The following is a 20045-nucleotide window of genomic DNA, read 5'->3' on the forward strand; positions in this document are numbered from 1 at the left end:
ATTCAACGAAAAACTGTAATAGGCCTAATGTGATATATTACTGTAAAATAGGCCTACTGTTACTTTTACAGTTTTTCGAAGTGTAAAAGTACAAGTCATTTTTTTAACAGTGAAAAACTGTAAATTGGCACACCCAGATTTCTGTGTGTTACATCACATTTGATGTTGAAATATTGAACTATTTTTCTTTTCTTTTTTATCAGTTAAGTACATGTGGGATTTAAAATTACATCTTGTTAAATTAATGTGTGACGTTTTACATATAAATACAACATAAAAATCAGTCTTTTTACTTCAATTTCATGTCTTCAGTGTGTTACTTGAAGATTCTTTGTAATTACTTGTGAAATTTGCTAGCAATTTTAGTGAAATATTTTATTAGTAAATCCTCTTCTTTTTTTCGTACAGTGCAGTACTATATTGCGTTTGGCTGTATGTTGACTGGAACATAAAAGTATTTTTTGACATGCATTCTGATACTGATAAATAATCAAAATTTTTTTATGAATTTTAACATATACAGCTCTGTGATTTGTAGGAACTTGTGGGGGACCTCGAGAGAATACACCTAGTGCTCATGGCTTGCAAAGAAAGAGAGGCACAACAGCATGAAATTCAATCTACCATTTACACACTATGGGTTGCTAAGCCAGTGATTACAGAGCCCAGATGTGGCTTGAAAATATATCTGCAGAGTTCACACACTCTGGAAATGGAAATATTTCACGCTCTGTGCTTCTCTGAGAGGCCAGACAATATCACTCCCAGGTGAGATGCATTGAGATGAAAGCCTATCAAGAAGGCAAACTACACTGTCAACAACAGCTTTGTGCAGCATTGCACATTTGAATAATATCTCTTTGATGTGATACAAAGGCAGCATTCAGGAATGTAGATGTTAAATACAAACTCTTTCATAAAATAAATAATATGTACACATTACTTTCATATTTTGAGTCATTGTAGGGGAAGATCCTGCACTGATGAATCATGTACAATAAGATTTCGGGTTGACTTTAATATCTGACATCAGTATCATCAATGGTAAAAGAGAGATGCTTCAGAGAGAAACTACAGTAAAATGTTGCCAATACATTCTTCTTTTGTTTTAACACTTTTCTTGTAAATGTAAACTGAATTGGCATCTTTTTGTTAGTGAAAATAAAATATGGTAACACTTTATTTTACAGTGTCCTTGTTACACGTTACATGTGCATACTATACTAATAACAATAAATTCTGCATAAGTACAATCAACTAACCATATAAAGATAAACCAAACCCTGATCCTAACCATTTTTCCTAATTACTAAGCAAATGTATAATTACACTGTATCAAGGGCATTGTAAAATAAAGTGCAACTGAAAAATATTGAAAATATATACAGCAATATGGTTAAAGTATCAAAGGGTGTCCATTCTACCTGAATTCCTAAGTTTGCATTTTTACAGTAAATTCACACCCCAAATGGGTTAGGTTTAGGGTTCTCTCGAAAACATTTTAAGGACCCAAATAACACTGATTCAATGTGTCCTGTGGAACATGCCTGGCTATTCTGAACCACATAAATTGTTTTCTGATGTGTCACAGCAGTAAATACACTTGCACAGATCAGATTATTTACATAATTTAATGTGATTTATTTTGTTCAATTGACAACTTCATTTACTGACCATGGATAAAAGAGTATCTATGGACAGAAATAAAGAAGGGTGTCATAATACAGTCCTTGCTAATGATGCCAAAGACAAGTTGTGATCATTTAATCTCACCACCCATTGAATCAGCAACAGAATCTCCAAGGGTTTAGGGATAAGGATGGTTGACACTTATAAAAATAAAATATACATAAGCATAAATGGCGGATTTATAAAACAATATATGAGCCAAAATCTTGCGGAGTTCTATTTATAAATTCCAAATTGTGGAAAATTGTAGATACGTACACATGCGCTTTGTATTAAGCATGGACACGAAATTTACATATACATAATATCATCCAAAGCATGATACTTCATTTAACAGTACTAAAAAATAGGAAAACAGATGATAGACTGTACAGTAAATGTCACCTGTGCCAATAAGAGAGATAGTATTATAATTTATCATCATCCAGACTTACAGGAAGAACGCTACATTATTAATAAAATCAATGAAGAATTACATTATTCTTGATGGTGATACAATTACATTACCTGCAAACAGACTGCATTTTTTTTTTAATAAAGTGAATAGGTATGCTACCTAGTGAGCAGAATCATAAAATCACAAAGTAAAATATTACTTACATGGACAATGACACATTTTTTACATGAAATAAATAAAATACTGAAAGCAAAATGAGAGGCATAAAAAAGGTGGTTATACCTTTTACAGAGTAATTCTAACTTATTGAAGATCTTTAAAACCATGATCCCCTTAGAGAGATTTACCCAGATCCAAACTCCCTCAACTGTATAAGCTGCATTTTAGTTTTGTGTTAAAAGGGCAGAAAATTCCTGAACTTCATTTTATCAGAATTTTGCTATTTTCAGTCTAACTATTGAATGCAACATCTAGGAAGAAGATACAGAGGCTGAATTTGGAGATGATTAGATGTGGGAAGGCCAAAAAAGGACTTTTAGAGGGATAATTGTAATGTTGTGGGAACTACACATATTTCAAAGAGGTCATAAGAATGTCAGTAGAGACTGAAATCTCTAAGATGTGCTGAGGTACATCTGCAGAGCAGGGGTGAAGATGAGGATGGTCCCAAGCACAGATACTGTGAGAAAGACCCAGAGGAAGATCCGGTCCAACACCTGAGCCACAAATTTCCAGTCCTGAACAACCTGAGAGGCAAACAAACCAAATCTAAATTAAGTACATACTGTCAATGAATTGCTTTTTCACCTTAAAGGGATAGTTCACCCAAAAATGCAAATTGATGTTTATCTTCTTACCCCCAGGGCATTCAAGATGTATCTGATTTTGTTTCTTCAGTAGAACACAATAAAAGATTTTTAACTCAAACCTTTGCAGTCTGTCAGTCATATAATGGAGGTGAATGGGAATCACGGCTCTGAGAGTCACAAAACATACACAAACAAAACCAAATTAAATAATCTCTTAAGGTGGACCATTGATACTCCTAGCTGAGATTGTAGCTAGAGTATCAATGGTCGACTGGTCCATAAGTCTGCATTCCACCATAAAGCAAGAAGTGTCAAGTGTTGGCTGTTGAGAACATGCTCAGGACAGTTTGGACATTGCAGTGAAAATCAGAGGTAAAAAATGATATAAATACTGTTCGGTTTCTTGCACAGACCAATCGTTTAGTGTCTTTACACATCAATGTATCGTCACGAGCCGCAGGGTTTAATTTGGTTTTGTTTGTGTATGTCACCTACATCTAGGATGCCCTGGGGGTAAGCAGATAAACATCAAATTTACTTATTTTTTTGTGTGAACTATTTCTTTAATAACAAAGCAGTTTTCATAGACTACAGTACTTCCAACACTGAATTGTCCCAATAAGAATAAGGGGGCTTTCACACATGATATACTTTTGCCTTAATTTGTGCTATTTTTTAATTGCACAGTTGTCTTTGACCACTTTTCAATCTGACAAATAAAATAAAAAAGCATTATTTAAAAATTCAATTTATGTTTAAAAAATTTCATGTAAGATAATACATTTATCAAACATTATTAAATGCAGCATTTACACTGTTGGCCTTCTTTTTACTTTCGTCAAATGCTTTTTTTTCTCTTTATTTGTCAGTCAATTTGAACCAATCACATGTGGCAACAGCCAGTAAGCTTTCTGAATTTTAAGACACAGACCATAAAACCATATTTTTTTTAAATAGGTGTTGTAGTTTAGACAAAACTGCTGACACAGATGCATTTATGTAGTTCAATTTAAAACTAAGTTGATAAACTATGGCTTCAGGCTAACATCTCCAACATTTGCCATTGAAGATGGCTATCGTGTCAAAGCGGTGTGTCTTAGAGATGGCCACTTTTGAAACACACTGCTTCTGCACACTGTTTATGTTTTCTATCAAATTTTGAATTAAATAAGTCACTTGACTTAGGCAAATGAGTTAATACACTACACCAACTCAAACACTACAAATTATTAAAAATACTTTATGCAGACACATATTAATAAATGGTATTCGATTATTTGCAGATTTCATTGAAATCTTCCGAAGACATTCACTGATTGACTGGAGTTGTGGATTTGTGATGTCTTTATTAGCTTTTTAAAATCTCATTCTGACGACGCCCATTAACTGCAATCCAATGGTGAGCGAGTGATGTAAGAAACAAACTCATCTACTACTTGCATGACCTGAGGGTTAGTACACTTTCAGCACATTTTCATTTTTAGGTTAACCATTCCTTTAATAGATTACAGTTTAAAGAAAATGGGAAAAAGCCTAAACACCTCTCTGATGAAGTGTTCCTTCTTTATATGTTTGGAAATGTAGTGCACTGAGTAAGTGGCTTTCTCCAACAGAGCAATCCAGGCATGGTTCTCATCTTCTTTTAACCCCCCTCGTCCTCCTCCGGCACTTTTCTGTTGCCCTCTTTTCATCGCTGTTTTTGGCTCTGGGCTCTGCAGCTCGATGTCTGGGTACTGATAACGATCAGTGTGTCCCCTCATGCAGAGCAGTGTAGGTAATCTCTGGAGGAAAAGACTTTTAACCCACGGTGCCATGGGATGGTATGTGGCAGAAGAACGATGATGGACGTTAATGACAAAGACAGTTACAATGATCGAGAACGTGACGAAGATCATGATAAAAAGCAGATACTCTCCTATCAGAGGAATGACTTTAGAGGAAGATGGAATGATCTCTTCAATGACGAGAAGAAACACAGTGAGAGACACAAGGACGGAGGTGGAGAGGGAAAGCTTTTCTCCTTCATCTGAGGGGAGGTAGAAGACCAGCACGGTGAGAAACGACAGACCGAGACATGGGATGATGAGAAAAAGTGTGTAAAAGAGAGGAAGACGTTTAAGAATGAATGAATATGTGACGTAAGGATAGGAGTAAATGCCGTCACGCCGACTGCCTCTCTGGCCAGTAGCGTTGAGTATTTCCCATTCCCCATTGTCAAAGAAGTCTTTACGGTCTACGTATGCGTCCACCAGGGTCAGGTCCACCATTGTGCCATCATATGTCCACGACCCAAACTTCATCGAGCAGTTCTGTCTGTCGAATGGGAAAAAGGTGACATCCATGGTACAGGAGGATTTATAGCTGGCAGGAGGAGTCCACATGATGGTACCATTAAACCTTACAATGGCTTTGGTCATTAGAGAACCCTCAAATCGGCCATCAGCGCTATAAGAGAGAGGGAGACTTGATATTAACAACTACATTTTTCGTTTTTTGAAGAAAATTTAAGCATGACAACCCATGCAAATGTCACAAGGTTCTAGGTGCTTGAGAGGACATTACTAAAGTGTTGTGAGTGACTGTTACATTGCCACTCTCTGTTGCTGGGTGTCTCAGATGTGTTAGTTAACCCTACTAAGTAGATTAGAGATTGTAAACATGATCCTGTGTGTGGGTTTTGCAGTTGAAAAAAGAAACTATTTTTTATAACTCAATTTCTGCTCAACTTACACTTCTCAGGCTCGTTTGAACATGTTATATATCATTACTGTCAAAAAATTCTAGATTACCTATATACATTGCAGACTTTAATTCAAATATTGTCTCACACAGTGGTTCCCAACTGAAGCCCCTCCCAGAAATTAAATGTCCTGTTTTTTTATTATTATTATTTTGGATATTGGTAAAGTTTGTTTCATTTATATTTGCTCTCTTGCTACAGTTTAGTCATGTCTGTTTATTATATTGTGATTCTGAGGGGTTTGTTTTGAGAATACTACCTCCAACCCAAAGCACAATTACTGTGGTAGCTGTTTTATTAGACAAGTTTGCTGGCAACCTTTATCTGGAGCTTTAATAAAGTGAACACAGATGTATGAGGGTAGAGTTCAGATGAGAGTGAAAGAAGTGCAGCAGTTATTGTTAATACCGACTGGTCATGAGTTATTTAATAAAGTACATCTTGTAACTAGGTTATTATTTTTCTCTCGTCTGGTGGAAACTGAGACACCACAGTTGCTGCAGAGCTCTTCATATTCACTATACATGCTCACATCTTTTGTGTCATAAAAATATGATTAACGAACTGACAGGCACTGCACTGAATCAAAGAAAGTGATTTTCAGCTGTTTCTGATCAGTGGCCAGGCATTTGAGGCATTTCTAAAAATTGATTTTTTGTGTTTGTGTGTGTGTGTGTGTGTGTGTGTGTGTGTGTGTGTGTGTGTGTGTGTGTGTATGCTTAAAATACAGTCTAAATTTGTCTGTATTTTATACATGACACAATGCAGATATTTGGGAGACTAAATAAACCTAGTTTGTTATCCCTGGCTTCCAGAACAAGCACACAAAAATTAAATCAAATTTCAATCACATTATTCATTAATATGTGCACCTGTATGACACTGACATGGATTAGAAGTCCTAAAAAGAATTACTTCTCATAAAGGACGATGTCTGGTAGCCAAATAGTTTCTGAGGGCACTCTGATGGATGTGATTCCACCATAATCTTCTGGATTCCACCGCAGTTTATAGTCTGTCCACTCCTACAGGAAAGAGACCAACAAAGTATCAGTATTTTGGGAAATACTTAAAAAAATTAAAGCTAGATTTATTTGAATTACCTGCCACAACCAGACATTTGTAGTCATAAGTTGATTCTTTTCATCCTGAAAAGAAAATAAAGAAAATGCCCAATGAAAAGTCATAAATATCCATAGTTGCAAAATAATCTTAGTACCATATATTAGCTTAACATGTTTTGAATGAACCCAAATGCAATATTTCTCCCAAAGTCTCTAAATATTTCTCACCACTGACCTACTTGTGTCATACAGATGATTAACTCAGCTGTGCTATTTATACACACAGCTTAAAAGATAGTATCTTATGTCCTTTGTTTCATTCAATTGAAATTCAGACTCTGAATAGAAACCAATATACTGAGACTCATCTGTTAAATAAGAATGTTGTGAAAATCAATTGTTCCCATAGTGTTCAGTGTTCACCACCCAGAAAATGTACACTGTCAAGTTGTGACAAATTGAGCACAGAATACCATGTAGTGTTGATTACAAGATATGACCATCAGGTGGCTCTGCAGGACTATCACATACAGTATAAGATGTGTCGGAATCCCAAAAACAACTGGATCGCTTCCTCACTGTCCCGACTAAACATACTTCAAAGAGGCTTCTAACAAAGCACCATATTGTCAAACTTATGATCTTGGTTATGTCCAAAATTTTCAACACCCAGCACTTTTGTTTTGGAAAAAAAAAAAATAAAATTCATCTTCACTGAATGATTGTTTTTATCAGCAAACATGAACTCTACCATGTAGGTGAAACCAGCAGCATGAAACTCATTCAGTAATAATGACAAAAGCAAATTAGTTATTATTATTATTATTATTTTGATTGCTAATGGTACAATCTGTACGTATTTTATGCACTTTTAATAATGATAACATTACTCTATGCACGTCATGTTGTAATTGCATTTTAATTTTCAAATTCAAATTAAGTGGGAACTTCCCAGTAGAACTTGAATACAGCAACATTATTAGAAATATGTTCCTATGAAATTAGTTAGTGAAATTAGGGTGAGTTCATTATACTTTCATTACAATCACTACAGTTAATTAACTTTCAAATCTTATAAACTCCCTCCCCAGTCTAAAAATACCTAATCAAATGAAATAAAGTTCTTAAAAAGTATACAATCTTAAATCTTAAAACTTTTGTTTATTATTATTATTATTTCTAAGCAACAAATATAGACTGTGATTTGATTTAACTTGAGCAACTGGCACTAACTTAAAGAGATCACACAGAAGTGAAAATTCTGTGATTATTTTTGCTTGTTATTCCAATCTTGTATCCTATTCAAAGAAATATTGGAAGAATCTTTATGCAGCTCTAATCATACAGTGACAGCTCATAATGACCAGAGGGCTTCCTCTCTAAGCATTTTACACCAGTGGTTCCTTTTTTTAGGGCTTGTCCATTATCCAATTCTCTTTCTACTCCCTATCAAATAAAATGTAGGCTAATTGTCATCCTTACTTTACCATCTGCTTATTCACCATAGTAAAATGAATTTATAATGAATAGGGATATATCCACACAAACCACCTATATGTTTAAAAAAGAGAAACATAGTAGGTTTTCTATGGTTAATCAACATACATAATGACAAAATTATTATAAAATAATATTTCTGACAGAATTATTTGCTACCACCCAGAAATAAGGTTTAAAGAATAATGTTCTATGGCAAAAAAAATTGCAATTCTTAACTTACACTCGTAGTTTAGATTAGAAGATTGGGTGGTTATATCTGGTCGTGTGGTTACATAAGGTCAAGCTGCAAAAGTTCAAATATTTCAACACACCAAATATTGAACATTCAAAAACACATAGGGTTGGAACGCTACACATTTTACACAAGACGCAGGCTACATGGATCTTGATATACTGACAATCTATAGAAGAGATCGAGGCAAGGTGCAACAAAGGGAAGATGTCACAAGGGCAATATCTTACTTTAAGGTTAGTCAGAATAAGAAGTCCAGTAAAAAATAAAACAATAAAAAAAATAAAAAAAAATCTCTAACAGTATGTTGGTTTCAAACACATAATTTTCCAAATCAGTGTTGTGCTTTGTTTACTCAAACCAGCTACCAGCTTCAAAACATACCTAACAGCATATGTTTTTTTTAACAGATTGTACATCTACAATGTGAATCTCCTGTTCCACCACATCCCAAAGATCTAGTGACCATTGATGCCATTTGAGTATAGTTAACTCACTGTCAAGTTCAAGAAACCAGTTTGTGATGATTTGAACTTTGTGACAGTGGTGTGTTATCTCTTTAGAAGCCATCACAAGATGTGTAGTCAAAAAGGGATGGTCTTGGTCAGTAACAATATTTAGGTAGGTTGAGGCATTCAAACAATGCACAACTGGTACTAAGAGTCCCAAAGTGTGCCAAGCAAAAATCCCTCACACCATTACACCAGCAGCACCAGCCTGAACTGTCGCTACAAATGACTCATCAGATCAGACAACCTTTTACCAATCTTATGGTCCAATTTTGGTGAACCTGTGGAAATTGTATCCCTTAAGTTTCCTGTTCTAAACTAACAGAAGTGGCACCCGGTGTGGTTTCTGCTTTATCCCTGGATGCTTTAAGGTTCCAAATATTGTGTTTAGGGCATTTCATGACTTCTGAAGATCACATGCTGCAGTGCAAATGTGTGTTTGTCTCACCACATCCACCAGCTGCGAGATCTTTAGACCGAAGCGAACGGTAATCGTGTCATTGGCGTGAAGGACAGGTCTCACCCACTTCTGATAGCCCCGAAAAAGATTCCTCAACAACGTGTCCTCCATCTCAGCTAGTGAGACATACTCTTCAGGAGCTAGAGGAAGAGGGTGAATTAATTTTAGAACAATTAAAAGCAACTAAAATTACACAACAGCCTCAGGTGGCATGTGGTGATAAGGTAAAGCATAATCTAAAGCTTCCATGCTGATTACCAGTATTGTACAGGCCTATACATACACATATCTGTCTGGTTATGTAGGAAGTAGGTCCATGTTGGATTTGCCATCTAGAGAAATCACACATTAAATTCAGAAACACTCTCCCACGAGTGTTAGATGAGCACAGAGTCATGAAGTGACAGCTGGCCCATGTTCCTCAGAGCTCCTTCTGCTGACGCAACCATTGCCATGACATGATGACCTCAGACAAGCGCACTACACAGCATCAGGAGAACAAGATGTGCCCACGACTACACACACACACACACACACTCTAGCATTAATGATTACACTCTCATTCTCTCTCTCTCTCTCTCTCTCTCTCTCTCTCTCTCTCTCTCTTTCTCTCTCTCTCTCTCTCTCTCTCTCACACACACACACACACACACACAAACACACACACACACACACACACTCTAGCATTAATGATTACACTCTCTCTCTCTCTCTCTCTCTCTCTCTCTCTCTCTCTCTCTCTCTCTCTCTCTCACACACACACACACACACACACACACACACACTGAATGAACCATGGAGCAAAGTTTATGGTATAAATGTTTATAAGTTCATTAATAAAAACCTAAGTTAAAACCTAAATCTCTTTATCGTTTAAAGTAATCATGTTTTAGGTACTTTTTGAAGCTGAAAAAAAAATATTGATTACATACTGTCTATTTATATTTAAAAATGTGAAAATTTAAAAAACTAAATGAATATTAAAATTTGTGTTTCAAAGTTTATTTTGGAACAATAAGAGTAAATAATTACATAATTTTAATTTTAGTATTAATTACCCCTGTAAATCGCATTTTCATAAAGCATTTACAAGCTGCTGTTCTTTATCTTTTGTGAGTATATTTATCTACAAGTGCTTTTCTTTATTATTTCTTTAAAATGAACAACACTCCACTTTTCCCAAAGAAATGGTACATGCTACACATTGCCTTTCTATTTACAAGTAAATAAGGCTAAATGGATATGTAAATGGATACATAACAACAAATAAAATGGGCATTTACAAAAATAGTCTGTAATAGTCTGGTTGAGATGCAGAATAATAAAGCTTGAATGAAAATTTGTAATTCTCAGCATGATTGTTATATTCAGAGTACTTCCAGAACATTCATGCATTCACTCACTGAGAGTTCTTAATTCCATTATACAGTATAATTCATAATTCTATTTTAGGTAATTATGACTAGGATGGTCTCAGTCTTATATATTCCAGACATGCTAAAATATACATTACCGCAACAGCTAACGTACAGTATATTTAATATCATGTATATAACGTAATTTTATATAATTTTACATTTTATAATATAAATATAATGTAATGTACATCTACATGTCAAGGATTTTACAGTATGATCTATTGGAAAGGTAACACAGAATGAATTTTCTTAATAAAATAAGATTTCACAGGCATGTTTATTATGCAGAAAAACACACCAGAGGTCATGCTATATTGTAAATATAAGTGTTGTGAATAATGGGCTTTTATAATTATATGAAACCAACTCTCTTTCCATTCTTTTACCTTTTCTCTTCTATCTTCCTCCTTGGTTTTGTCTTTCTCCATTTACATATGCCCTTTCCTGATATGCCCTTGCAAGTTTATAAATGCATCAGTTTATAAATGTACATAGGTTCCATTAAATAAAAATTATGTGCATGCATTTGGGGGTGTCCATAAATGTCCTTTGTAAGGTTCCCTCCACCAGTAATGGCATAGCAATCTGTGCTCCACCACATTAATGACATTTTTACAGGATGTTACGCCTATCATTGCTGAACGACCAGCATAACTTCCTTTCTCATCACAGTCTGTCGTGCCTTGGCAAAAGATTTCTCAGTATGTCTGTGGGAACCTGTTTTTCCAGCTCAGCAGGGCTGTGGGTCTAGCAACAGCAAGTATATGAAATGACATCATAAATAAAGACTCTGCACAGGGCAGGTCATCTCGTCTGGGTTTACGATTCAACCAACCACGGAGTGGACAAGGACGTGTAAATCAAAAGACAAGAAGAGGGAGGAGGGTGAGCAAGAGAGTGTGAATAACAGAGTCTATTTGTATGCATTCTGAAGTGTGTACAAGCATATTTCAAGGTAAAAGCGGGTTAAAGTTTTGTGGGAAAAGGTTTATGTGTGAAGCTGTTGGCTCTTCATTTATTGTGTTAATGAGTTCTTTTTTTCTCCTCTATAAAAATGAGATTTCTGTCAATTGCATCAGGATGTTCAAAGCCACTTTAATGTACTCAAGCATGCTGCAATTCATAGGACATCCCTACACAAAGAGTGAAAAACACAGACTCGCTATGATAACCCTCTCAATTCAAGGATATCTGCATTCATCTGTTGCTATACTGAAAACAATGTTATTTACTTCCTACAGTATCAAATAAAAGATCATGAAAACCTTGGAGTTATTTAAATATAGATGGACAAAGTTCACAGACATGACCTCATTAGTCACTGAACACAAATGTGAACTAATGTCCTCTTGTCTTCCCCGACAGCAAAACATCTCGTCTGGTCTTTTAAGGGTAAAAGGTAGTTTAAGCCAAGAATCAAACAAGCATATTCATGGCATTACAGATATGGTTTCAGTCAAATTATTCTGCTTTGACTTCTTTGGAACCATTTTGTATAGATGGAGCAGGAATGGACATAATACCTGCCATTAAAAAAAAATACCTGCCATTAATATCGCAATTAAAAATTACTTGATACTAAGTTATTTTAGGAATTGTTGTATAAAAATAACACCACACTCACCATTAACACTATACTGAATATCAGCATGGAATATTATTCAGCATATGGCTATGCTGTTATTCAAGAAAATAATAGTGGCTATATAGGCCTTGTTTTACAGATACAAAACAGAATATAAAATTTCCTTTACAACAGAACTGCAATTCAGTGAATCTATGAATTTGACAGCAAGTTTGACAGCAATTTCCCCTTGATTAAACAATTTCTCTCATTTCAATGAACAGAGAGACGAAGAAAAATATGTGAAGCATTTCTCTCCAGAGTGTTGCTGACAGACAAGATAAATGAAAATCCAGTCCAGCGGCTCCATTTTTGGATTAAAGCTGCAGATGGAGGCTTTCATTGACTCTACATTGATAAGAACCCCCATATCTTCACTTTTACACTCTGCCAAATCCAAACAAAACACATTTTCTTGCATTAGTGATTCAGTGTGATACTATTAACACATCAAAGTGTGTTGGTGTCTGTTAAAATCTTTTGTTTGTTTGTTACAAAGCTGGTCCAAAATGACACCTATGAAGGGTGGAAAACCAGTAAAAGTGTGTGGTTCAATCACGGATGTAAGACTGAACAGGTCACACAAAACATTAACACTCAGAGACCCAGCTGAGGGCGCTAGAAGCAAAGCAATAAGCGTAAATTAAACATGAGTCGAATTTCTTTTGTGTCATTCATTTGTTGTAGGGATGAAAGCACAAGATAAAACGTCTAATAATGCTTGAATACACGTCGCTTGATTCTCAACATTTTTGAATTCGTCTAAATTAACATTTTAGGTCACATAGCCTATAGACTATTGGAGCCGAAAGCACTTGCATCATTTTAATAACAGACTGTGAAATAAGTAAAACTGCAATGATAGCCTATATGCAGCCACACACGGAGAAATGCAGGAAAACTTAGATCAGATTAAAGTGCAGTAGGTTACTCACCCTCTATCGTTGCATAGGCTACTGCCATCACGAGCAAAAGAACGGAGATTTGTAACTTCATGCTGTCCTTCCCAGCTCCAGTTCCTTCATTCAATGGAATTATTTCATGCTGTTTGAACAGTGAGTCTCTCGGTCAATAAAAGGGGGTATTCTCTTTTTTATTCATACGGCCGTACACCGAGCCGTTTCGTTAAACGATCAGGTGTACTGCAACCTGCTGTGTGATAAAGCTATAAATTAAAAATAAACGGAGTGGGGTTTTCAGGCTTCTCCGTCCGAGGGGAACTCAAGAAGAAGATGCTTTCGTTGCCCCCGTCGGCGTTTACGTGATGTTGAGAAAGATGCCATGCATTCGCCGAGCAGCTGCAGCGGAGCAGGGAGAAAAAAAAAAAAAGAAAGAAAGCTCGAGTCAAGAGGAGGGGATAAACAAACCAACGTTCTTCGAGACGAAAATCTACCTTATTTAAAGACTGGCGTGGTTTTGCTTCAGGAGCCAGAGTTTACAAGTGACATCAAGTGACGACTTGACACACACAACTAGTGTGAAAAGGTAATCAAAACTGTCCTTAAAACCGAACACTTAGCCATATTTTATTAATATTCCCAAAAATCCAATCCATATTCCAAAAAAGGAATACGATAATATATATATATATATATATATATATATATATATATATATATATATATATATATATATATATATTTATTACCATGAAACTGCAAATGAAAATAAAAATCAGTATTAATAAAACTCAGTTTTATTAATATTAAAGGATTAGTCATCATCCAAGATGTCCATGTCGTTTTTTCTTCAGTCAAAAAGAAATTTAATTTTTTTGGAGGAAAACATTCCAGGATTTTTCTCCATATTGTGGTCTTGAATGGGAGCCAAAGGGTCGAAGGCAAATTACAAAAAAAAAAAAAAAAATTGCAGTTTCAATGCAAATGAGGTTCCTCTTCAGGAACTCGAGCTGCGTCGAAAGCGCTTTGGGGAACGCGTTCAGCGTACGCGACTCTGAATATCGTGTGTAATCAGTCCAATGGAAGGGCGTGACGTCACCGACGTGGTGACGTAAGCGACCAGGAAGCTATAAAAGCACGTGCCACGCAGCTGGCGTCAGCTTCGCGTCTTTCAGCAAGCGCTCTGTGTGTGAATGTCATTTGTCCGTCTTGTGAATCTTATTTACTGTTGTCTGTCCAGTTAAAAGAGCTCCTAGACATGCCAAAAAGCAAGGCGAAAGTTAAGCACTCAGATGGCGATTCCAAATCGCGTTATAGGCTGTGTGTTCCTCCCTGCCCGAGATACATAACGAGTGGGGATACACACAACCTGTGCGTGGTTTGCCTGGGTTTGAAGCACGCTGAGTCGGCTCTCGAGGGGGCCGACTGCCCGCACTGTGAGCGAATGTCGGTGCGGCTGCTTCGTTCCCGGAGGGCCCTCTTTGAGGAGGGGGCCTTCGCCAGCGTTCCCCGCGGTGCTGGTCCCGCTTCTGCCGAGGCAGAACGGCGGCTGCACTCGTGGGGTTCGCAAGTCGATCTGGTGGAGGGAATGGAGACGGGCCAGTCCCTATCTCCTTCCACTTCTGCCAGATCCGGCACCCAATCCCTAGAGTCGGAAGCACGCACAGCGGTTCCTTCCACTCAGGGTGAGGGATCGACGCTCCGCCTCTCTTCCTCAGAGGAGGTCGATGTGGAGTCGCTCGATAGGGATTCGCCACCCCACTCGCTACAGTATGAGGAGCTCTTAGAGGTGGTTACTCGCGCGGTGGCCAAATTAAGTATCGATTGGCCCGCCGAAAAGTCTACTGAACCGCAGAGAAGCAAGCTGGATGAACACTTCCTGCGCGCGAGTCAGCCACCTCCCAGCCGGGGCCTTCCATTCTTTCCCGACCTGCATGATGAGATCGCCAGGTCGTGGAAACGTCCATTCTCGGCCCGCCTCTACATCCCCTAGTCTGATTACTACGGAAATGTAGTGGGGATGGGAGAGCACGGTTATAGAGCGATCCCCCGGGTGGAACAGACGCTTGGTTGACCCTGTCCGATATGAAAGAACGGGACAGGGTCTGCCTCATGGACGCCCCGATCCAGCCGACTGGCCTGTTCGGCGACGCAGTTAATTCTGTCATCGACAGGTTCCAGGAGGCCCGCAAACAGGCGGCGGCGTTCCATAAGTTCCTCCCTCGTCGCTCTCTCGGGGCATCTGAGAAGGAGATGCCCCAGCCGCACCCTAGCTCCTCACACCGCGAGGCCCAGAAACAGAGCGTCGCCTCTCGTGCTCCTCCGCGTCGGGAACGAGAGTCTCAGCGACGCTCTAGGCCGAGGTCTTCTAAGCCCAAATTAGATCTAAGGGCGGTTATCGAAGCTAAGAAATCCTCGGCCAAGAAACCCTGACGCCAATGGCCCGGGGTTTCAGAGGGCAGCCTCCGCTGGGGTAGAACGGTACACACCGCAGTCCACGGTGCCCGTCCCACCTCAGTGCCCTCTAGGGGTCGTTCTGCCAACCCTGCCAGTGCTCCAGGGCGCAGCGGCCCTGGGCGAGCATCGTTCTCAGTATCCTCCGCCCGTGCGCGTAGCGGGGCTGGGACGCTCGCCGCCCCTGCGGGGGTCTCTTACACCAGAGGTCAGTCTCGAGAGACTGATTCCCTTAGTAGATTATTTAGCAGCGTGGAAACTACTGCCAAATGTATCTCGTTGGGTCCTGCATATAGTAGAAAAAGGCTACCGCATTCAGTTCGGCTCCGTGCCACCTATTTTCAACGGGGTCGTTCACACGATAGTGGGCCCCATGCAGGGTCTGGTTATGGAACAGGAAGTGAAAACCCTATTAGAGAAGGGGGCCATCGAGGTGGTCCCTCCTCAGGACAGGGAGTCCTGATTTTACAGCCGGTATTTCATAGTTCCAAAGAAGGATGGGGGGCTGCGTCCGATTATAGACTTGAGGGTCTTAAATCGTTCAGTTATGAGACTGAAGTTCAGAATGCTCACAATCAAGCATGTTGTAGCTCAGATCAGGTCCGAGGACTGGTTTGTCACGATAGATCTCAAAGACGCATATTTTCACATCTCCATCCTTCCACAACACAGGAAGTTTCTGAGGTTCGCTTTCGGGGGCGAAGCCTACCAATATCGAGTACTTCCCTTTGGCCTCGCACTCTCACCCCGCACGTTCACGAAGTGTGTAGATGCGGCTCTGGCCCCCCCTGCGCATGCAGGGCATCCGCATTCTCAATTATATCGACGATTGGTTGATTTTAGCTCAGTCAGAGCAGATTGCGGTTCGACATCGAGATGTCGTTCTCGCACATATGGGGGAGCTGGGTTTGAGACTGAACGCCAAGAAGAGTGTACTTTCTCCGGTTCAGAGAACCACCTATCTAGGCGTAGTATTGGATTCGACCACGATGCAGGCACGATTGTCCCCTGCTCGTATCGAGTCGATCCTCATCTCAGTCAAGAGAGTCAGAGAAGGCCAGTCACTCACTGTCAAACAATTTCAGAGATTGTTGGGTCTGAAGGCAGCTGCGTCCAACGTGATACCTCTTGGCCTGCTGTACATGAGACCCCTACAGTGGTGGCTCAAGACCAAGGGATTTTCCCCGAGGGGCAATCCGCTTCGCACTATCAAGGTCACGCGGCGCTGCCTCCGTGCCTTAGACATGTGGAAGAAACCTTGGTTCTTGAATCAGGGCCCGGTGCTGGGAGCTCCTTGTCGCCGTGTGACACTAGCGATGGATGTGTCCCTCACCGGCTGGGGTGCGGTCATGAGTGGCCACCCTGCCCGTGGTCTGTGGAGCGATCGCCATCTAACATGGCATATCAATTGTCTAGAAATGCTAGCAGTTTATCGTGCACTGAAGCACTTCCTCCCAGACCTGAGAGGTCACCATGTGTTGGTTCGCACCGACAACACATCAGTGGTCTCTTACATCAACCACCAGGGAGGTCTGCGTTCGCGCCCTTTGTACAAGCTGGCGCACCAGATCCTGGTGTGGTCCCAGAGCAAACTCCTCTCATTAAGAGCAGTATATATTCCTGGGAAGTTAAATATGTGAGCAGACATACTGTCGAGGCAGGGGCCGAGGCCCGGGGAATGGAGACTTCACCCACGGGTGGTAGATCAGATATGGAGAGTGTTTGGCAGGGCTCAAGTAGACCTTTTTGCGACTCAGGAGACGTCACAATGTCCCCTCTGGTTCTCTCTAGTTCATCCAGCTCCTCTGGGACTGGACGCTATGGTACAGACCTGGCCGAGGCTTTGTCTGTACGCATTTCCCCCTATTGCTATGCTCCCGGGAGTTCTGGCGAGAGTACGCCGGGACGGGGTCCGTCTGTTATTAGTAGCCCCGTTCTGGCCGGGCCGAGTATGGTTCTCAGATCTAGTCTCGCTCCTCGACGGCTCTCCGTGGGAGATACCGATCAGGACAGACCTACTCTCACAGGCGCAGGGCACGATAATTCACCCTCGCCCGGAGTTGTGGAAGCTGTGGGTGTGGCCCCTGAGGAGGCACAACTGGTAGCAGCTGGTCTCTCAACTGAGGTTGTTGAGACCCTACTCTAATCCAGAGCTCCCTCTACGAGGAAACTGTACGCCCTGAAGTGGAAGCTCTTCACTTCATGGTGCAGAGACCACCAGCTAGACCCAGCAAACTGCCCAGTTGGTACAGTTCTGGAGTTTCTACAGGCTAGGCTCTCTGCAGGGTTGACCCACTCTACTCTGAAGGTTTACATGGCGGCCATTGCGGCCTACCACGCCCTTCTCGACGGTCAGTCTCTGGGAAGACACCCCCTAGTTACACGTTTCCTCCGCGGTGCACTGAGGCTGAGACCTCCAGTACGGTCCCGTATTCCCCCGTGGGACTTGGTTGTGGTGTTAGAGGCTATGTGCAAACCCCCGTTTGAACCTATTCAAGATATCTCAGACAGACATCTCACACTTAAAACCTCTTTTCTGTTGGCTATTACCTCTCTGCGGAGAGTAGGAGATCTTCAGGCCCTCTCGGTGGCCCCTTCTTATCTTGAGTTTGCACCAGGCATGACTAAAGCGTTCATATACCCTCGAGCGGGATATGTTCCCAAGGTTCCCTCTGTTACACCACGACCTGTAGTGCTGCAGGCCTTCTGTCCTCCTGGGAGCCCGACCAGGCGAAGCTAAATTGTATGTGTCCGGTTCGAGCACTGGACGCATACGTCCACAGAGCTGCCCTGTGGAGAAAAACTGACCAATTGCTTGTGTGCTACGGTCCCCCCAAGAGGGGTTCTCCTGCTTCTAAGCAGACTATTAGTCGTTGGATAGTCGAGGCTATCAACGTTACCTATGAGTCCTCTGGTCGTCCCCCGCTGTCGGGAGCCAAGGCTCACTCTACTCGGGGTATGGCGGCCTCTAAGGCCTTCTTAGCAGGTGTATCCATGCTGGACATCTGCAACGGTGCGGGGTGGTCCACGCCCTCTACATTTGTTAGGTTCTATGGCCTAGATATGCCAGTCACTCCAGGTGCTTCTGTCCTTCTGTCCTGAGCTGTGCTCTTCGGATACACACCAGGCAGGGGTTTGGTAGTCTGGCGGCGTTAGGACTCGGAGTTCCTGAAGAGGAACGTCTCTAGGTTACGTATGTAACCCTAGTTCCTCGAGGGAACGAGACGCTGCGTCTCGGAGCCATACCCCGGCACCCCTGCTGGCGCTTGCTGGTACTCGAAGCTGACGCCAGCTGCGTGGCACGTGCTTTTATAGCTTCCTGGTCGCTTACGTCACCACGTCGGTGACGTCACGCCCTTCCATTGGACTGATTACACACGATATTCAGAGTCGTGTACGCTGAACGCGTTCCCCAAAGCGCTTTCGACGCATCGTCTCGTTCCCTCGAGGAACTAGGGTTACATACGTAACCTAGAGACGATTTGTAGTTAAAAGGTATATACACTTTTATTTATTTATTTTTTGAAAATAATCTGTTTTTTTTTTTCGTCTCACCAAATGAGACCCTTATTCTTTGGCTGCGATCATGAAGAGAGACCTTTTCTATTATTTATATTGTAGAGACTTTTTATTGTGACCCTCATTCCACCCTATTAGGATGCCATTAATCATATACCACACCTTCATTAGTGGAGTACAACATGGCTCTGTACTAAGACCAATGTTATTTCCTTTATACCCTAGATTCTTTGGGTTGCTTTGTACAAAATGTTACCACAATTTTGTTGAAGGTGACAATCTTCACCACGGCATTTGCACTGATGGCTTGAGCCCGCCATTGCTGCTTGCAGCTATATTCCTTATTATTAGGGCTTCATTATACATCTACTGTAAACTGTAGTATTGGGTATATATTTGCTGTATATTATTTAACTCACCATGTTGTCAGTAAATTCAGTTCATTACAATAAATTATTATTTAGTTAGATTGTAGAAAATGAGTACAGGTGCATCTCAATAAATTAGAATGTCATGGAAAAGTTAATTTAAAAATCAAATTGTGAAACTCGTGTATTAAATAAATTAAATGCACACACACTGAAGTAGTTTAATCTTTGGTTCTTTTAATTGTGATGATTTTGGCTCACATTTAAAAACAAAACCCACCAATTCACCAAATCTCAACAAATTAGAATAATTCAAAAGAAAAAAGAAAAAAAAAATGTTTGTGAATTGTTGGCCAACTGGAA

General features: G+C 40.3%; 1 protein-coding gene across 1 annotated transcript; it reads right to left on the reverse strand.

The window, feature by feature from the left end:
* Window positions 1-2674: 2674 nt before the first annotated feature.
* LOC132143588 (neuronal acetylcholine receptor subunit non-alpha-3-like) lies at window positions 2675-13753 on the reverse strand. Its single transcript, XM_059553945.1, has 6 exons — window positions 13378-13753; window positions 9389-9540; window positions 6739-6783; window positions 6551-6660; window positions 4437-5340; window positions 2675-2832 (listed from the first exon to the last, which is right to left on the reverse strand). Exons 1-6 carry the CDS (start codon window positions 13436-13438, stop codon window positions 2701-2703), a joined length of 1404 nt encoding a protein of 467 aa, XP_059409928.1. The 5' UTR covers window positions 13439-13753; the 3' UTR covers window positions 2675-2700.
* Between the last annotated feature and the right edge of the window lie 6292 nt (window positions 13754-20045).

This window comes from Carassius carassius, chromosome 7 (genome assembly GCF_963082965.1).
Source record: "Carassius carassius chromosome 7, fCarCar2.1, whole genome shotgun sequence".
NCBI lineage: Eukaryota > Metazoa > Chordata > Actinopteri > Cypriniformes > Cyprinidae > Carassius > Carassius carassius.

What these genes read in the sequence shown, in the direction of transcription:
- LOC132143588 (XM_059553945.1), bottom strand. Translation starts at nt 13,438, where the DNA reads ATGAAGTTACAAATCTCCGTTCTTTTGCTCGTGATGGCAGTAGCCTAT. An exon ending in TCTCGCAGCTGGTGGATGTG is followed by an intron (nt 6,784 to 9,388) that starts GTGAGACAAACA and finishes TTTTCTTTTCAG; the next exon opens with GATGAAAAGAATCAACTTAT. An exon ending in GACATCGTCCTTTATGAGAA is followed by an intron (nt 5,341 to 6,550) that starts GTAATTCTTTTT and finishes TCTCTCTTATAG; the next exon opens with CGCTGATGGCCGATTTGAGG.